Source organism: Mesoplodon densirostris, chromosome 6 (genome assembly GCF_025265405.1).
Source record: "Mesoplodon densirostris isolate mMesDen1 chromosome 6, mMesDen1 primary haplotype, whole genome shotgun sequence".
In the NCBI taxonomy this organism is placed as follows: domain Eukaryota; kingdom Metazoa; phylum Chordata; class Mammalia; order Artiodactyla; family Ziphiidae; genus Mesoplodon; species Mesoplodon densirostris.
Genome location: NC_082666.1, coordinates 76532058 through 76551467, shown reverse-complemented (window position 1 = coordinate 76551467; position 19410 = coordinate 76532058). Strand labels below are relative to the sequence as shown.

The 19410-nt window shown below is 37.6% G+C and overlaps 1 protein-coding gene across 1 annotated transcript in view; it reads right to left on the bottom strand.

Annotated features, from left to right (window-relative positions):
- The window catches only part of PIP5K1B (phosphatidylinositol-4-phosphate 5-kinase type 1 beta), a 214206-nt gene that overhangs the window by 81480 nt on the left and 113316 nt on the right, over window positions 1-19410 (bottom strand). Inside the window, exon 11 of the mRNA XM_060102269.1 lies at window positions 8689-8844. Within this exon, the coding sequence (XP_059958252.1) occupies window positions 8689-8844 (156 nt within the window). The remainder of the gene's footprint in view (window positions 1-8688; window positions 8845-19410) is intronic.

The following is a 19410-nucleotide window of genomic DNA, read 5'->3' as shown; positions in this document are numbered from 1 at the left end:
CTCCTGGGAGCCTGTGCAGCCCGTCACTGCCAGGGTCCCGTGATCCAAGGACAACTTCCCTGGGAGAACACATGGTGCACCTCAGGCTGGTGCAACGTCACGCCGGCCTCTTCTGCCGCAGGCTCGTCCTGCATCTGTACCCCTCCCTCCCCACAGGCCTGAGTGAGCCAGAGCCCCCAAAACAGCTGCTCCTTTAACCCCGCCCTGTCTGAGTGAAGAACAGACGCCCTCAGGCAACCTACATGCAGAGGCGGGCCCATATCCAAAGCTGAACCCCAGGAGCTGTGCGAAGAAGGAAGAGAAAGATAAATTTCCCCAGCAGTGTCAGGAGCAATGGATTAAATCTCCAAAATCAACTTGATGTACCCTGCATCACTGGAATACCTGAATAGACAACGAATCATCCCAAAATCAAGGCACTGGATTTTGGGAGCAACTGTAGACTTGGGGTTTGCTTTCTGCAACTACTTTGTTTCTGGTTTTATGTTTATCTTAGTTTAGTATTTAGAGTTTATTATCACTGGTAGATTTTTTTTTATTGATTTGGTTGCTCTCCTCCTTTTTTTTCTTAATATAGATATACATATATTTTTCCTTTTTCTCTTTTTGTGAGTGTGTATGTGTATGCATCTTTCTGTGATTTTGTCTGTATAGCTTTGCTTTTACCATTTGTCCTATGATTCTGTGTGTCTTTTTTTTTTTTTTTAGTATACTTTTTAGCGCTTGTTATCATTGGTGGATTTGTTTTTCGGTTTGGTTGCTCCTCTATTTATTTTCTTTTTTTTATTACTGTTTAATTTTTTAATTTTTAATAATTTAAAAATTTTTTATTTTAATAACTTTATTTTATTATTTTCTTCTTTCTTTCTTTTCTTCTCCCTTTTCTTCTGAGCCATGTGGCTGACAGGGTCTTGGTGTTCTGGCCAGGTGTCAGGCCTGTGCCTCTGAGATGGGAGAGCCAAGTTCAGTACACTGGTCCACCAGAGACCTCCCTGCTGTACGTAATATCAAGCTGCGAAAGCTCTCCCAGAGATCTCCATCTCAACGCTAAGACCCAGCTCCACTCAACGACCAGCAAGCTAAAGTGCTGGACACCCTATTCCAACCTAGCAAGACAGGAACACAACCCCACCCATTAGCAGAGAGGCTGCCTAAAATCATAATAAGGTCACAGACACCCCAAAAAATACCACTGGACGTGGTCCTACCCACCAGAAAGACAAGATCCAGCCTCATCCACCACAACACAGGGACTAGTCCCCTCCACCAGGAAGCCTACACAACCCACTGAACCAACCTTAGTCAATGGGTACAGACACGAAAAACAACAGGAACTATGAACCTGAAGCCTGTGAAAAGGAGACCCCAAACGAAGTAAGTGAAGCAAAATGAGAAGACAGAGAAACACACAGCAGATGAAGGAGCAAGGTAAAAACCCACCAGACCAAACAAATGAAGAGGAAATAGGCAGTCTACCTGCAAAACAATTCAGAATAATGATAGTAAAGATGATCCAAAATCTTGGAAATAGAATAAAGAAAATATAAGAAACGTTTAACAAGGGCCTAAAAGAGCTAAAGAGCAAACAAACAATGATGAACAACACAATAAATGGAATTAAAAATTCTCTGGAAGGGATCAATAGCAGAATAACTGAGGCAGAAGAATGGATAAGTGACCTGGAAGATAAAATAGTGGAAATAACTACTGAAGAGCAGAATAAAGAAAAAAGAATTGAGGACAGTCTCAGAGACCTCTGGGACAACATTAAACACACCAATATTCGAATTATAGGGGTCCCAGAAGAAGAAGAGAAAAAGAAAGGGACTGAGAAAATATTCGAAGAGATTATAGTTGAAAACTTCCCTAATATGGGAAAGGAAATACTTAAACAAGTCCAGGTAGCACAGAGAGTCCCATACAGGATAAATCCAAGGAGAAACATGCCAAGACACATATTAATCAAACTTTCAAAAATTAAATACAAAGAAAAAATATTAAAAAGCAGCGAAGGAAAAACAACAAATAACATACAAAGGAATCCCCATAAGGTAACAGGTGATCTTTCAGCAGAAACTCTGCAAGACAGAAGGGAGTGAAAGGGCATATTTAAAGTCATGAAAGGGAAAAACCAACAACCAAGATTACTCTACCCAGCAAGGATCTCATTCAGATTCAATGGAGAAATTAAAATCTTTACAGACAGGGGCTTCCCTGGTGGCGCAGTGGTTGAGAGTCTGCCTGCCGATGCAGGGGACGTGGGTTCGTGCCCCGGTCCGGGAAGATCCCACATGCCGCGGAGCGGCTGGGCCCGTGAGCCATGGCCGCTGAGCCTGCGCGTCCGGAGCCTGTGCCCCGCAACGGGAGAGGCCACAACAGTGAGAGGCCCGCGTACCGCAAAAAAAAAAAAAAAAAAAAAAAAAAAAAAAATCTTTACAGACAAGCAAAAGCTAAGAGAATTCAGCACTACCAAACCAGCTTTACCACAAATGCTACAGGAACTTCTCTAGGCAGGTAAGAAAGAGAAGGAAAAGACCTACAATAACAAATGCAAAACAATTCAGAAAATGGTAATAGGAACATACATATCAATAATTACCTTAAATGTAAATGGATTAAATGCTCCAACCAAGACACAGACTGGCTGAATGGATAAAAAATCAAGACCCGTATATATGCAAGAGACCCACTTCAGACGTAGGGACACATTCAGACTGAAAGTGAGGGGACAGAAAAAGATATTCCATGCAAATGGAAATCAAAAGAAGCTGGAGTAGCAATTCTCATATCAGACCATATAGATTTTAAAATAAAGACTATTACAAGAGACGAAAAAGGACACTACATAATGATCAAGGGATCAATCCAAGAAGAAGATATAACAATTGTAAATATCTATGCAGCCAACATAGGAGCACCTCAATACATAAGGCAAATGCTAACAGCCATAAAAGCAGAAGTCGACAATAACACAATCATAGTAGGGGACGTTAACACTCCATTTTCACCAGTGGACAGATCATCCCAAATGAAAATAAATAAGGAAACACAAGCTTTAAATGATACATTAAACAAGATGAACTTAACTGATATTAATGGGACATTCCATCCAAAAACAACAGAATGCACTCTCTTTTACTTTTTTCTTTTTAACATCTTTATTGGAGTATAACTGCTTTACAATGGTGTGTTAGTTTCTGCTTTATAACAAAGTGAATCAGCTTTACATATACATATATCCTCATATCTCCTCCCCCTTGAGTCTCCCTCCCACCCTCCCTATCCCACCCCTGTGCTCACAAAGCACCGAGCTGATCTCCTTGTGTTATGCAGCTGCTTCCCCCTAGCTATCTATTTTACATTTGTTAGTATATATAGGTCCATGCCACTCTCTCCGTCCCAGCTTACCCTTCCTCCTCCCCGTGTCCCCAAGTCCATTCTCTACACAGAATACACTTTCTTCTCAAGTGCTCATGGAACATTCTCCAGGATAGATCATATCTTGGGTCACAAATCAAGCATTGGTAAATTTAAGAAAATTGAAATCGTATCAAGAATATTTTCTGACCACAACGCTATGAGACTAGATAGCCATTACAGGAAAAAAATCTGTAAAAAATACAAACACATGGAGGCTAAACAGTATACTACTAAATAACCAAGAGATTGCTGAAGAAATCAAAGAGGAAATAAAAAAATACCTAGGAACAAATGAGAATGAAAACACGATGACCCAAAACCTATTGGATGCAGCAAAAGCAGTTCTAAGAGGGAAGTTTATAGCAATACAATCCTACCTCAGGAAACAAGAAACATCTCAAATAAATAACCTAACCTTAGATCTTAAACAATTAGAGAAAGAAGAATAAAAAAACCCCAAAGTTAGCAGAAGGAAAGAAATCATAATGATCAGATCAGAAATAAATGAAAAGAAAAGAAGGAAACAATAGCAAAGATCAATAAAACTAAAAGCTGGTTCTTTGAGAAGATAAACAAAATTGATAAACCATTAGCCAGACTAATCAAGAAAAAAAGGGAGAAGACTCAAATCAACAGAATTAGAAATGAAAAAGGAGAAGTAACAACTGCCACTGAAGAAATACAAAGGATCATGAGAGATTACTACAAGCAACTATAGGCCAATAAAATGGACAACCTGGAAGAAATGGACAAATTCTTAGAAAGGCACAACCTTCTGAGACTGAACCAGGAAAAATAGAAAATATAAACAGACCAAGTACCAAGTACTGAAATTGAGACTGTGATTAAAAATCTTCCAACAAACAAAAGCCCAGGACCAGATGGCTTTATAGGTGAATTCTATCAAACATTTAGAGAAGAGCTAATACCTATCCTTCTCAAACTCTTCCAAAACATAGCAGAGGGAGGAACACTCCCAAACTCATTCCACGAGGCCACCATCACCCTGATAGCTAAATCAGGCAAAGATGTCACAGAGAAAGAAAACTACAGGTCAATATCCCTGATGAACATAGACGCAAAAATCCTCAACAAAATACTAGCAAACAGAATCTAACAGCAGATTAAAAGGATCATACACCATGATCAAGTGGGGTTTATCTCAGGGATGCAAAGATTCTTCAATAAATGCAAATCAATCAATGTGATTAAACCATATTGACAAATTGAAGGAGAAAAACCATATGATCAACTCAATAGATGCAGAGAAAGCTTTCGACAAAATTCAACACCCATTTATGATAAAAACCCTCTAGAAAGTAGGCATAGAAGGAAGTTACCTGAACATAATAAAGGCCATATTTGACAAATGCACAGCTAACATTGTTCTCAATGGTGAAAAACTCAATGGTGAAAAACTGAAAGCATTTACACTAAGATCAGGAACAAGACAAGGTTGTCCACTCTCACCACTACTATTCAACATAGTTTTGGAAGTTTTAGCCACAGCAATCAGAGATGAGAAAGAAATAAAAGGAATCCAAATCAGAAAAGCAGAAGTAAAGCTGTCACTGTTTACAGATGACATGATATTATACATAGAGAATCCTAAATATGCCACCAGAAAACCACTAGGGCTAATCAATGGATTTGGTAAAGTAGCAGGATACAAAATTAATGCACAGAAATCTCTTGGATTCCTATACACTAATGATGAAAAATCTGAAGGAGAAATTAAGGAAACACTCCCATTTACCATAGCAACAAAAAGAATAAAATACCTAGGAATAAACCTACCTAAGGAGACCAAAGACCTGTATGCAGACAACTACAGGACACTGATGAAAGAAATTAAAGATGATACAAATAGATGGAGAGGTCACCATGTTCTTGGATTGGAAGAATCAACATTGTGAAAATGACTATACTACCCAAAGCAATCTACACATTCAAAGTGATCCCTATCAAACTATCAATGGCATTTTTCATGGAACTAGAACAAAAAAGTTCACAATTTGTATGGAAACACAAAAGACCCCGAATAGCCAAAGCAATCTTGAGAAAGAAAAATGGAGCTGGAGGAATCAGGCTCCTGGGCTTCCAACTATACTACAAAGCTACAGTAATCAAGACAGTACAGTACTGGCACAAAAACAGAAATATAGATCAATGGAACAGGATAGAAAGCCCAGAGATAAACCCACGCACATATGGTCACCTTATTTTTGATAAAGGAAGCAAGAATATATAATGGAGAAAAGATAGTTTCTTTAATAAGTGATGCTGGGAAAACTGGACAGCTACATGTAAAAGAATGAAATTAGAACACTCCCTAACACCATACACTAAAATAAACTCAAAATGGAGTAAAGACCTAAGTGTAAGGCCAGACACTATAAAACTCTTAAAGGAAAACATAGGCAGAACACTCTATGACATAAATCACAGCAAGATCCTTTTTGACCCACCTCCTAGAGAAATGGAAATAAAAACAAAGATAAACAAATGGAACCTAAAGAAACTTAAAAGCTCTTGCACAGCAAAGGAAACCATAAACAAGACAAAAAGACAACCCTCAGAATGGGAGAAAAAATTTGCCAGTGAAGCAACTGACAAAGGATTAATCTCCAAAATTTACAAGCAGCTCATGTAGCTCCATATCAAAAAAAACCCAAAAAACCCAATCCAAAAATGGGCAGAAGACCTAAATAGACATTTCTTCCAAGAAGATATACTGATTGCCAACAAATACATGAAAGAATGCTAAACATCACTAATCATTAAAGAAATGCAAATCAAAACTACAATGAGGTATCACCTCACACCAGTCAGAATGGCCATCATCAAAAGTCTGCAAACAATTAATGCTGGAGAGGATGTGGAGAAAAGGGAACCCTCTTGCACTGTTGGTGGGAATGTAAATTTGATACAGCCACTATGGAGAACAGTATGGACATTCCTTACAAATCTAAAAATAGAACTACCATATGACCCAGCAATCCCACTACTGAGCATATACCCTGAGAAAACCATAATTCAAAAAGAGTCATGTACCACAGTGTTCACTACAGGACCATTTACAGTAGCCAGGACATGGAAGCAACCTAAGTGTCCATCAACAGATGAATGGATAAAGAAGATGTGGCACATATATACAATGGAATATAACTCAGCCATAAAAAGAAATGAAATTTAGTTATTTGTAGTGAGGTGGATGGACCTAGAGTCTGTCATACAGAGTGAAGTAAGTCAGAAAGAGAAAAACAAATACTGTATGCTAGCACATATATATGGAATCTAGAAAAAAAAAAAAGGTTCAGAAGAACCTAGGGGCAGGACAGGAATAAAGACGCAGACATAGAGAATGGACTTGAGGACATGGGGAGGGGGAAGGGTAAGCTGGGACAAAGTGAGAGAGTGGCATGGACATATATACACTACCAAATGTAAAATAGATAGCTAGTGGAAGCAGCCACATAGCACAGGGAGATCAGCTTGGTGCTTTGTGACCACCTAGAGGGGTGGAATAGGGAGGGTTGGAGGAATACGCAAGAGGGAGGACATACGGTGGTTTATGTATATGTATGGCTGATTCACTTTGTAATAAAGCAGAAACTAACACACCATTGTAAAGCAATTATACTCCAATAAAGATGTTAAAAAAAAAAAAGATGAGTGGAGTTTAAACCTAAACATTTCTGGGAAGGTACCCTATTAAGCCATTCTTTAAGTAATACTAACACTGTATTGTATTCGTTTTCCAGAATGTTCTTTAATGCAAAAGTTTGATAGTGGTTGGATTGTCTCAGAATATGGAGCACCTGGATGGGGCAGCTTTGAATAGTCTCGAAAGGTGCCAACGTGAGAGGAGTTTTCCACGGGTATTGGAAACAGATCCTATTAAATGCAACACTTATTGACCACCTACTTTGTGACAGGTTCTATGCTGTATATTAACCACGTGAATTATCAAAATATCCCCATGAAGAAGGTAGCACAATTAGCCCCAGTTACTGATGAGGAAAGCAGTGCTCAGATATTAAGGGTCCACAGCTAGGTCCATAGCTAGGACTGGTGGATCTTGGATTTGAAGCCAAATTTCAAGATCCTAAAACTGTGCCTGGCACATAGTAGGCACTCAATAAACGTATGTCAGATCATTCTAAGCCCAAGACTCCTTCCCCAGCACCAGAGAAAAAGAGAAGAGGGTGGTGCTGAAGAGAAACTCTGCCAAAGGTCAACACTTGGGTGGGATTTTGGTGGCCTCCCCAAATCCCCAATTTAAGCAATACTGTTTGAGGCTATAGGAAGCTCAGCCTTAATCATTGCTTTGTCAGCTTCATGCACTATGGGTCCTTTGTGAAATAGAAATAGAGAACAGAGTTTCTCTCAGACACTCAAGTATCACTGAGATTCAGACACGCCCTTTCTTACTGAGTGCAGATTTAACTTCTGTAGTTCCCTGATGCAGGCAGAAATTGAGCCAGAGCAAACAGGAGGCTTTCTTTCCAAAGGTCTGCCCAAATGGTGATCTGCCATCAGAGCCTTTGCAACAGATTTCTGATGGGCAGTTGATGAAATTAATCGAGGGTAACCTGCAAAGTTGATGCTCTTGGGAATGACTCTTTGTTTGGTCTTTTAGGTTGGTATTTGTCAGAAACCCCAGACACTCCATTAAATCATTTTTGTCATTAAAAAAAATATATATATATATACATTACCTGAAAAGACAGAAAATACGTATCTATGTCTTTATCTCTATAACCATTTGAGAAATAAATCTAACAAAAGGTAGGAATATATGACATGCCAGGAGAAAATTATAAAACTTTTATTAAACTCATTAAAGAGGACCTAAATAAATTGGTAATTCACTGTTACATTGTGTATGTATGTATGTCTATGTATATAATGTATGTATATGTTTGAAAAAAATATATATACAAGCCCAGACCAAGGTCTACTAGTAAAAACACTGAAACCTTCAGATGTGTTACCTTCAGGTAGTGGGATTATAGATCTTTGTTTCTGAATATTTTAGTCTGTTTTAAATTTTTTTTACCATAAACTATATACAGTATTGTTTATGTGTTATAAAAATTTTACATTAAGTGTGTCATACTGTAAACATCATTTTAAAAATTAGTTAAGAGACTTTGTTTCCTAGAGAAAGTACTTTCTCATTTTTCTACTGTGAGTTTACATTACTTATACAAGTAAAATCACAAGAACTTTTATCTTTTCTTTTTCTAAGTTCCATGTCTTTACCTTCTTCATCAAGGCTGCTAAAACTTTGCCCTTCGGTCAGCAAATCACGCTTCTCATCCTTCCATTCCTGGCTAATTGAGGACACAATCTCCTGTGAGGTTGCCTTCAGGGCGGCAATGGAGTTGCACCGTTTTTTAGAAGGTGAGGCCTTCAAAGCTAGAAAAAGGAAAAGGAGAGACAATTATAGTTATTGTAAAACCACATGAATATATTATTTATTAAATTAAAATTTTACTCATGATTTATTAAGATTTTAGTCATTATTTCAGTAGGATGCAAGATGCTTTGTTTTATATACATGAGGAAAGGGAGATGATATTATGTTTTGGCAATTTTATTTGTCCAAAATGATTTGACTTAAATTAGAATAGCTTAGAATAAATTTGGATTGAGATATCTCTCCAGATGTTGAAATATAGTCTTATTTGAGGTGAAATTCAAATGTTGCTGAAGAATTATATTTCCTCCTCCAAGCAATGTTTTTCTAGGGCTGGGAAGAGGTTGAGTGCGTCGATAAGCGCAGATGGTAAAGTAAGGAGAATTCTCATGACCCCAGTTTTATTAACTTGGGACTGGGAATTTCTAAACATGCCAATGTTTAATCTTATACTCATGTTACCCAATTTAGCCAACTTACTTCTGGTTGCTTTTTTCTTTCAGTGACTTTCCACTGAAATTTCCTGCCTTTGGGTCTTTTCTAGGTCATGGTTACTTCAGATGTATAATTCACTCCTGATTTTTGTCCAGACAGCATTGTATAACTTCTGAAATGTGTTGGGAACCTGAACAAAGGCAAGTGTACTTCACCATCAATCACGCTCACTGAAGGCTGGAACTTGACTTCTGATATGTCAGTGGGAGCTGCTTCAGCTGCAGCCAGACCATCCCCATGTATATTTTCTCCATGCTGCAATCGTTCTTCTTGCTTAACACTGTTAGAGAATTTTCTTGGAGGGTAGAGGGAGAGGGAGGTTGAGGCCTCTTTACGCTTTCCCCTGAACTTGGTGTTAGCAGTGTCTCTCTTCCTTTGGAGGTTTGCATACAGGGCTAACCTGACAGCAGATGCATTACAGTGATTGTGTTCAGCCTTGGGAATCTCAGAGCTTAGATTACACTGCTCATCAGGGGCATCCCATCAGCAGCTTGCAAAAACTTAATTGGAGAAGGACTTTGGGACACACAAATGAGGAAAGAATAGAGGGCAATCTTTCACTGAAAGAGAAGGGAAGATTTATGTGTCCCGTGAGCAGTCTTATAACCATAATAACATAATCGTAATCAATAACATTTTAGAAGGCTTGAGAATTTGGAAGCCAGCATCCACATTCCTTATCTCAAACTATCCAGATGGTCTTCAGAGGGAGGTAGGCCCTTTTATAGGTCCAGAAACAGAGCAGAAAAACTGTGACCTGCTCAAGGTCACAAAGCTAGAAACCATGAAATCCCAGGTGTCTTTGTTTGAAGTTGTCTAACTGGTGGTTCATTTCCTAGCTCTTTGGCATTCTATTTTCTGGTTAGAGTGAGGCAGGAATAAGATAAAACTAGAGTTTGTTTTTCTTTGAGGGGAGGAGACTTCGAATGTTTAAAAACTGATCAGATGGATTTGAGTGGCAAATAAGTGGACCAATGTGTCATTTTTTAAACTCCTCATCCCATCAAAAGAGTGGTCACATTTGCTTTACAGGTGTGAAGTAATTATCCATACGCTGGCTTTGGCTTTAATATTCTATCTGCTAGCTTTCATAAACTCTCAGCTCTCACCTTTCAATCTAGTACAGTCGACTTGAACAACACAGGTTTGAACTGTGTGGGCCCACTCATATACGGATTTTTTTCAATACCAAATGCTATAGTCCCACATGATCTGGGGTTGGTTGAATCCTCGGATGCTAAGGAAGCACACATGTGGAGGGCCGACTCTAAGTTACATGTGAATTTTCCATTGTGTCGTGCTTTGGCACGCCTAATGCCCCTATGATGTTCAAGGGTCAACCGTGTTTTAAAATTTCTAAGTCAGAGGATCTCAAATGTGGTTCAGGGACTGCTAGGAATCCCTGAAATTCTCCTCGAACGTCTGTGATGTTAAAATTATTTTCTTAACAATATTAAGAAATTATTTATCTTCCTCACTCCCATTCTTTCCTGAGTTTTCTAGATGCTACATGACCTGTGGTATCACCACAGAGACTGAATTCAGAAGCACACAAGAGAGTCTGGATGTCTTCTATTAAGCCAGAATTAGGGGGCTTCCCTGGTGGCGCAGTGGTTGAGAGTCCGCCTGCCGATGTAGGGAACACGGGTTCGTGCCCCGGTCTGGGAAGATCCCACATGCCGCGGAGTGGCTGGGCCTGTGAGCCATGGCCGCTGGGCCTGCACGTCCGGAGCCTGTGCTCCGCAACGGGAGAGGCCACAACAGTGAGAGGCCCGTGTACCGCAAAAAACAAACAAACAAACAAAAGCCAGAATTAGGGATTTGAAAAAATATAAAATAGTGCCACTTTCCCCATGCAATTATTTGTTTTGGAAAACGTAATTATTTTTCATAATTACTTTGTTAGATTTTTTTTACTTTTTTGTTAATATTGACGTATGTTAACATGCAATTTTTTTATTGTTACCTTGTAAGAATGAATATTTAAAATTTTCCTCAATTTAAAATTCTAATAGGTTAAGTATAGACAGCTATAATCCACATAAATAAAAGCTCTTTGGGGTCCTCAGTCATTTTTAAGAGGGTAAGGTGGCGCTGAGACCAAAAGGTTTGAGAATTCCATAGCTCTTAGGTCAGTGCTAATTCTCTAAACTAGGAAACAACTAGGATCAGAAGAATGTTGGCAGCATCAAGGAAGAGTGAATGAGGGGAAGATGCTCAGAGGACTGTCTGTACTTGTTGTGGCTTATCATGGACCCAAGGCCAAGAGCCCCCCAAAGAAATAGCTCTTTGCTCATTATCAGCATCACATACAAAGAGGAACAGAGAAGACCCCAAAACAAACCCCTGCCAGGACCAGATGGCACCTAAAGAAAGCCTTTACTTTTGTCTTAAATGGTCAATCTTCCTTAAAGGAATTATCTGAGCCTCATTCAGTGGATAAGGACTTGAATCTTGCAGAAACTGAATACCTCAGGGACTTGTTTTTTTTGTTTTGTTTTCATATTTGGGGAGATCATTTATTTTCCAAACAACGATTTCATGGATTACAAATGTGAACTCAAGTTGTGACTTTTTATTTTTTATACCAGAGATTGGGTTGTGGCAATTGGATTAAGTAGGTTTCAAAAGGTTTGACGTCAATCATTGGCATCAGGGTGTGTTTTCAACTCTGTAAAAATCTAATCATGTGCACCTATACCTTTCCTAAGGTTTGATAACTCTATCACTTGGAGGAAATGGGCGTGGTCTTTGGAGAACATATAAAACATCAAGCAAAGAGCCAAGCTCATTCTTCTCCAGAGCCTAGAGCTGTTGTGTTTGGACTTGGCTGGGCTGTGGAGACTTTGGAAAGTTACTGCCACCAGGAGGTGAGCACCTAATCAGGGAATTGTTTTGACTGGAAAATCTCAAAGGATGGTTTGGGTCGCTGGTTACTTTCTTCTGTCCACAGAAACTCTTGGATTTGTCTTTGGCTAAATAATGGCGACAGGTATCGTGTGTCCATCTCCAGCTCTACATCCTGCTACTCACTGCTCCTACCCTTGACTGCTTTTCAGCTCACCTATCTGCCATCCCCTGAACCTCCATGTTCATTCCTACCCCAGGGCCTTTGTACATGCTGCTCCTTCTACTTGAGATGCCCTTCTTGCCTCTCTTCCTAATAAATGCTGGCTTATAGTTTCAGGACTTAATTTAAATATTCTTTTCTCTGTGAAGCTCTCTTTGGGAAGATTGGTTTTATTTCTCTTTGTGTACCTACAGTAGCCTATGCAAAAACTCTATTAACAGCTGCTTTATTACATTATAAATCTTTTACATGTTCCAATCCCTGACCCAAAATAGACCATGAAATTACCTAGGGAATTTAGTTTTTTTTTTAAAAAAAAGCTTTCTATATTATTAATGCTTAGCATAGTGTTAAGTACATAATAGGTGCTCAAATGTTGGTTGAAAGAATTAACTATTGTTCTGAAATTTTAGGACAGTTGATTTTTAACTAATTAATGTATCAGTACTATTCTACTCCTTTCAGGAAACTAAGTTTTAGTACTCTAGACACATTATCTGGGTAGAGAATTTCAGTGAGGTTCCAACATTACGGTGACTAATATTTGCAGAAAGAATTATAGGATTTTGCAAACATTATTACATTGACAGCATGACTCAATTCTGGGGTGGGATAACAGATTTAAGAAGGCTAAAAAAATTGATTAAAAAAAAGAAACTTGAAGACCAAGTACTGTTTTCTTGGGGGTAGGGGTGGGGAGGGGAAATTTTCACATACAAAGAAAGTATGCCTGTCGTTGAATGGCTGAGTAGAACAGAGCCCCTTGCCAACCTGTGCTGGGAAAGTCTGAACAAGGAATAATCTTTGTTTTATTAAGCCACTGAGAATCCAGAGTTAATTTATTGCTGCAGTAAAACTTAGCTAACATGAGTAATAAACTATTTTTTAAAATAAAATCACAACAGAAGGGGTGTGTGAATGTGTGTGTATGTGCTTTGTGAAACAGTTGGAAATTTATATTCCCAAGTTTAAACTGTGACTTTCTCTGGGTAATGCATTTTCATTATTGTAATTCAATCTGTATTTTTTCCCCTGAACTTTCTACAATAAACATGTATTACTTTCACAATCAGAAAAAAAAAAAAAAGGAAAGTATGACTGTAGGAATTAAGGGCTTTAACTTAATCATAGTTGATAAAGGATCTGGAAGTTGTATTTTAAAGTGTCAACTTTACTAATTAAATGGCTACCCTTTGAAAAGCTGGTAGTAGATGAAAAGTCCATTCATTCATTCAATTATTCATCAAATAATGATCGAGGGCCTACAATGTGCCAGGAAATGTGCTAGCTTCTGGGAATATATATATGAGAACCACACACAGCCCCTACTTTTCAGGAACTCAAAGTCAAGTGGGGGAGATACAACAACAGCTTACTATAGCAGAGTATGCTAACTGCTGTGAAGGAAGCATCATCTGAGCTGAGATGTGAAGGAAGACCAGGGGAAGGATGGAGATCACTACAGGCAAAGGGGCAAGAACATGTACAGATGTAGAGGCAGCCTGGAATGTTAGGGGTAACTGCAGGGCGCTCAGAGCTGCTGAAGGCTTGAGGGTAGGGTAGAGCATGGAATGGGTGTGAGAAAAGTCACGGCGAGGGAAAGAGAGGTCACATGACACAGGGACTCAGAAGCGAAGTTAGGATTTTGCGTACTAGGAAATACACCGAAGTTTTTATTAAGAAAAAAAGTTTTTTTAAGCATGGAAGAGTTTTAAATAGGAAATTAGGAAGAGGAAATTTAAACTGATGCCTCTGGCTGGGGTTGGGGGAGATTGGGTTGGAAGGGGATATGACTGGAGGTAAGAGAGGAACATGAGGGCCACAACTTTATGTAAAAAAAAAAAAGAAAAAAAAAAAAAAAGCCCAAACCAAAACCATAAAAATCACAATGGCTGAATTAGGAGAGGTGCTGTGAAAGAAGGGGACGAACTCTTGATATTTCCAGGTGAGACTAGATATTGGTGAGTGACTGCATGTGGGTGGTTAAGCTTAGACAAAGCTTGATGCCTGCATGTCTGGTTTGGGTAACTGAGTAAATTGTGGTGACCTTCAGGGAGGCATGGACTCAGGATGTGAGGCAGGTTCTTGACCAACCTGGGGGAATTCAGAAATTAGTCCTAATATTTGTGGACAACTGATTTTCAACAAGGAACCCAGATAATTCAATGGGGGAAAGAAGAGACCATTCAAGAAATGGTGCTGGGACAACTGGATATCCACATGCAAAAGAATGAATTTGGACCCTACCTCACACCATATATTATAAATTAAATCAATATTTGTAAATCATACACCTGATAACAGAAACATGTGTTGAGAATATATAAAGAACTCTTACAACTAAACAATAGAAAGACAATCCAAATAAAAATGGGCAAAGTATTTGAATAGACAGTTCTCCAAGGAAGACATAAATGGTCAATAAGCACATAAAAAGATGTTTAACATCATTAATCATTAGAAAAACATAAATCAAACCACATTGAGATACTACTTTATACTCACTAGATGTCTAAAATGAAAAAGACACATAGTAACATACGTTGGTGAGGATGTGGAGAAATTGGATCCCTCGTACATTGCTGTTGGGATTGCAAAATTGGGTAGCTGCTTTGGAAAGGAGTCTGGCAGTTCCTAAAAATGTTAAATAGAGTTACTATCTGACCTAGTGTTTCCACACCTGGGTATGTACCCAAGAGAAATGAAAACTTATGTCCACAGAAACCTGTGCATGAATTTTCATAGCAGCATTATTCTTAATAGCCAGAAATGTAAACAACCCAAATATCCATCAACCAGTGAGAGGATAAACAAAATGTGTTAAATCCATACAATGGAATATGATTCAGCAATAAAAAGAATAAAGCACTACAAGATGGCTAAACCTTGAAAACATCATGTTAGGTGAAAAAAGCCAAACACAGAAGGCCACATACTGTATAATTCCATTTATGTGACATATTCAGAGTAGACAAATCCATAGAGACAGAAAATAAATGAGTAGTTGCCAGGGGCTGGGAAGAGGAAGGAATGAAGAGTAACTGCTAATGGATATGGGGTTTCTTTTCAGGGTAATAAATATGTTCTAAAATTAGATAGTGGTAATGTTTGTACAACTTTGTGAATATACTAAGAATCACCAAATTGCACATTTTAGAAGGGTGAATTTCCTGGTATGTGAATTACAACTGAATAAAGATGCTATAAAAAGTAGACTAAGAAATCAAAATGGGAAAAAAAATAGATTTGACTACTTGAGAAGTAAAAGACTTGTTACATTAAAAACATGATAAACTATACAAACTGGAAAGGTTCACAACTCACACCATATTTCATGGAATTGAGGATGCCACTGACTGCACCATTAATTTATACACTACTAAGAAAGCAAAAACTTCCAACATGGGGTATCTCGTGGAGGAGCCTCACTAAACCTGGGATCCTATGGGTTACATCCTCCATAAACCTACCAGGGGCCACAAGGAAACTCATGATTTTCAACCACGGCAAAGGGTAAAGAGAGGCAGAAAATCTTCCTTCAAAATTTGAACCAAGTTGGTATCCACACAGGATTGCAGGCTGAATAAATACTATGTTATGGTCCATCTTAGGCAAAAAAGACCTTAAACAGAAAATTTAATTGGTAGTGGTCTCAATTTGAGACCAATTTCAAGATACCACTGAGATAGTCAAATGTGAAACAAAAGTTTTTCTTAGAATGAAATAAGGTTAAAAAAAGAGATTAATATCTTTAACGTGTAGAGTTCATATAAATCATTTGGAAAAATAATAAATACTAATGTAAACGAGCAAATATTACAAAGCTCAATTCTCAAAGGAACTACAAATGGGCAATAAACATGAATAATGGTTGAACTTCACCAATATTTAAGAAATACAAAATAAAACAACCAGATAACATCTTTTAGTTATCCAAGTAGCATAATTTAAAAAGAATAATTCTGGCTAAAGGATAGAAGAATACAGACTCTTGTGGAAGTCGAGAGTGGCATAATCATTCTGTGCAATTATCTGCATTTTAAACCCTTAGTACTTCTTCTTGGAATCTATCCTAAAGAAATAATCATAAGCTTGGACACCATATTTATCTAAAATCATGTTCATAAAAATACTCATTAGAAAAAGGAGAAATAATGTAAATGTCCAAATGATAGAATCTTAAATAGATTATGGCATACCCATATAATTTTAATGTTGTATTGTAATTTTAAATGGTTTCTTTGTACAATATACAGTGATATGGGAAACTATTCATATTATAATATGTGAAAAATAGAGGACATATACATAAAATTGTACACCACTATGTTACCATTTTTATATAAATACACAAAGCACAGAAATAAAGATGGTAGGAAGTATGTGAAAATATTAGTAGTGGAGGATCTGAATAGACATTTTTCCAGTGATGACATAGAGGTGCCAACAGAAATGGCTGTTATCAGAAAGATGACAAATAATAACTGTTGGTGAAGATGTTGAGAAAAGGGAACCCTTAGGCACTGTTGGTGGGAAGGTAAATTGATCAGCCACTACGGAAAATGGTATGGAGATTCCTCAAAAAGCTAAAAATAGAGCTACCATATGATCCAGTAATTCCACTGCTGGATACTTATCCAAAGGAAACAAAACATTAATTAGAAAAGATACACGCACCCCTATGTTCACTGTAGCATTATTTACAACAGCCAAGATATGTGAGCAACCTATGTGCTCATCCATCAATAGATGAATAGATAAAGAAGATCACACACACACACACACACATACTGGAATATTACTCAGCCATAAAAAAGAATGAAATCTTGCCATTTGTGACCTCATGGATGGACCTAGAGGGTATTATACTAAATGAAATAAGTCAGACAAAGAAAGATAAATACTATATGATTTCACTTATATGTGAAATCTAAAAAACAAAACAAGTGAACAAACTTAAGAAAACAGAAACAGAATTATAGATACAGAGAACAAATAGGTAGCTGCTGGGCAGGTGGTGGTGGGAGAAATAGGTGAGGGAGATTAAGAGGTACAAAATTCCAGTTGCAAAATAAATGAGTCATGAGTATGAAATGTACAGTGTAGGGAGTAGCCAATAATTATGTGATATCTTTGTATGGTGACACATCATAAGTAGACTTATCGTGGTGATCAGTTTGAAATGTATAAAAATATCAAATCACTCTGTTGTATAACAGGAACTAACACAGTGTTGTAGATCAATTATACTTCAAAACTAGACACACTCATAGAAAAAGAGATCAGATTTGTGGCTACCAGAGGCTGGGGGTGGGCAGTGGAGGGGGAATTGGACGAAGGTGGTCAAAAGGTACAGACTTCCAGTTATAAGATAAATAAGCACTAGGGATGTGATGTACAACATGGTGAATATAACGAACACTTCTGCATGTTATAAAGGAAAGCTGCTGGGAGAGTAAATCCTAAGAGTTCTCATCACAAGGAAAAACTTTTTTCTATTTCTTTAATTTTGTATCTATGTGAGATGATGGCTGTCATTAAACTTATTGTGCTCATCATTTCATGATGTATATAAGTCAAACCATTATGCTGCACACCTTAAACTTATACAGTGCTGTATGGCAATTATATTTCAATAAAACTGGAAAAAAATATTTATAGTGGATATTTCTGGGTTGTGAGATATCAAATAATTTTTATGGTTTTCTTTGTATTTTACAATATTTTTACATCGAAACGGTTTTACTCTCACAAAAATTAACTCAACATGGATTAAAGACTTAAACATAAGACCTGAAACTGTAAAACTCCTGAAAGAAAACATAGGGAAAATTTCCTCAACAATGATCTTAGCAAAGACTTTTTGGATATTACACCAAAAGCACAAGCAACAAAAGCAAAATAAACAAGTGGGACTACATCAAACTAAAAAACATCTGCATATCAAAAGAAACAATCAATAAAATAAAGAGGCAGCCTACAGAATGGGAGAAAAATTTGCAAACCATATATCAGATAAGGGGTTAATATTCACAATATACAAAGAACTCATAAAACTCAATAGTAACAAAAGCAAATAATCTGATTAAAAATTGGGCAAAAGACCTGACATTGGCAAAGGACATTTTTCAAAGAAGACATACAGATGGCCAACAGATACATGAAAAGATGCTTAACATAACTAATCATTAGGGAAATGCAAATCAAAACCACAATGAGATATCACCTCATACCTGTCAGAATGGCTATTATCAAAAAGACAAAAAATAACAAATGTTGGTGAGGATGTGAAGAAAAGGTAGTCCTAGTACACTCTTGGTGGAAATGTAAATTAGTGCAGCCACTATGGAAAACAGTATGGAGTTTCCTCAAAAAATTAAAAATAGAACTACCATATGACTAGCAATCCCAGTTCTGGGTATGTATCTGAAGGAAATGAAGTCTTGAAGAGATATCTGCATTTCCATGTTCACTGAGGCATTATTCACAACAGCCAAGACATGGAAACAACCTAAGTGTCCACTGACGGATGAATGGATAGAAAAAAATAAGGAAATCCCGCCACTTGTGACAATATAGATGGACCGTGACAACATTATGCTAAGTGAAATAAACCAGAAAGAGAAAGACAAATACTGTATGATCTCACTTACATGTGCTAAAAAATTGAACTCATAGACATAGAGAGTAGAAGAATTGTTACTTGGGGCTGATGGGTGGGTGAAATGGGGAGACATTGGTCGAAGGGTACCAACTTCCAGTTATAAGATGAATAAGTTCTTGAAATCTAATATACAGCATGGAGACTATAGTTAATAATTCTGTCTTACACACTGGAAAGTTGCTAAGAGGGTAGATCTTAAATGTTCTCACCACACAAACACATACACACACACACACAATTTGTAATTATGCGAGACGATGAATGTGTTAAGTAACCTAATTGTGATAATCATTTTGCAATATATATGTGCATCAAATCATCACATTGTACACCTTA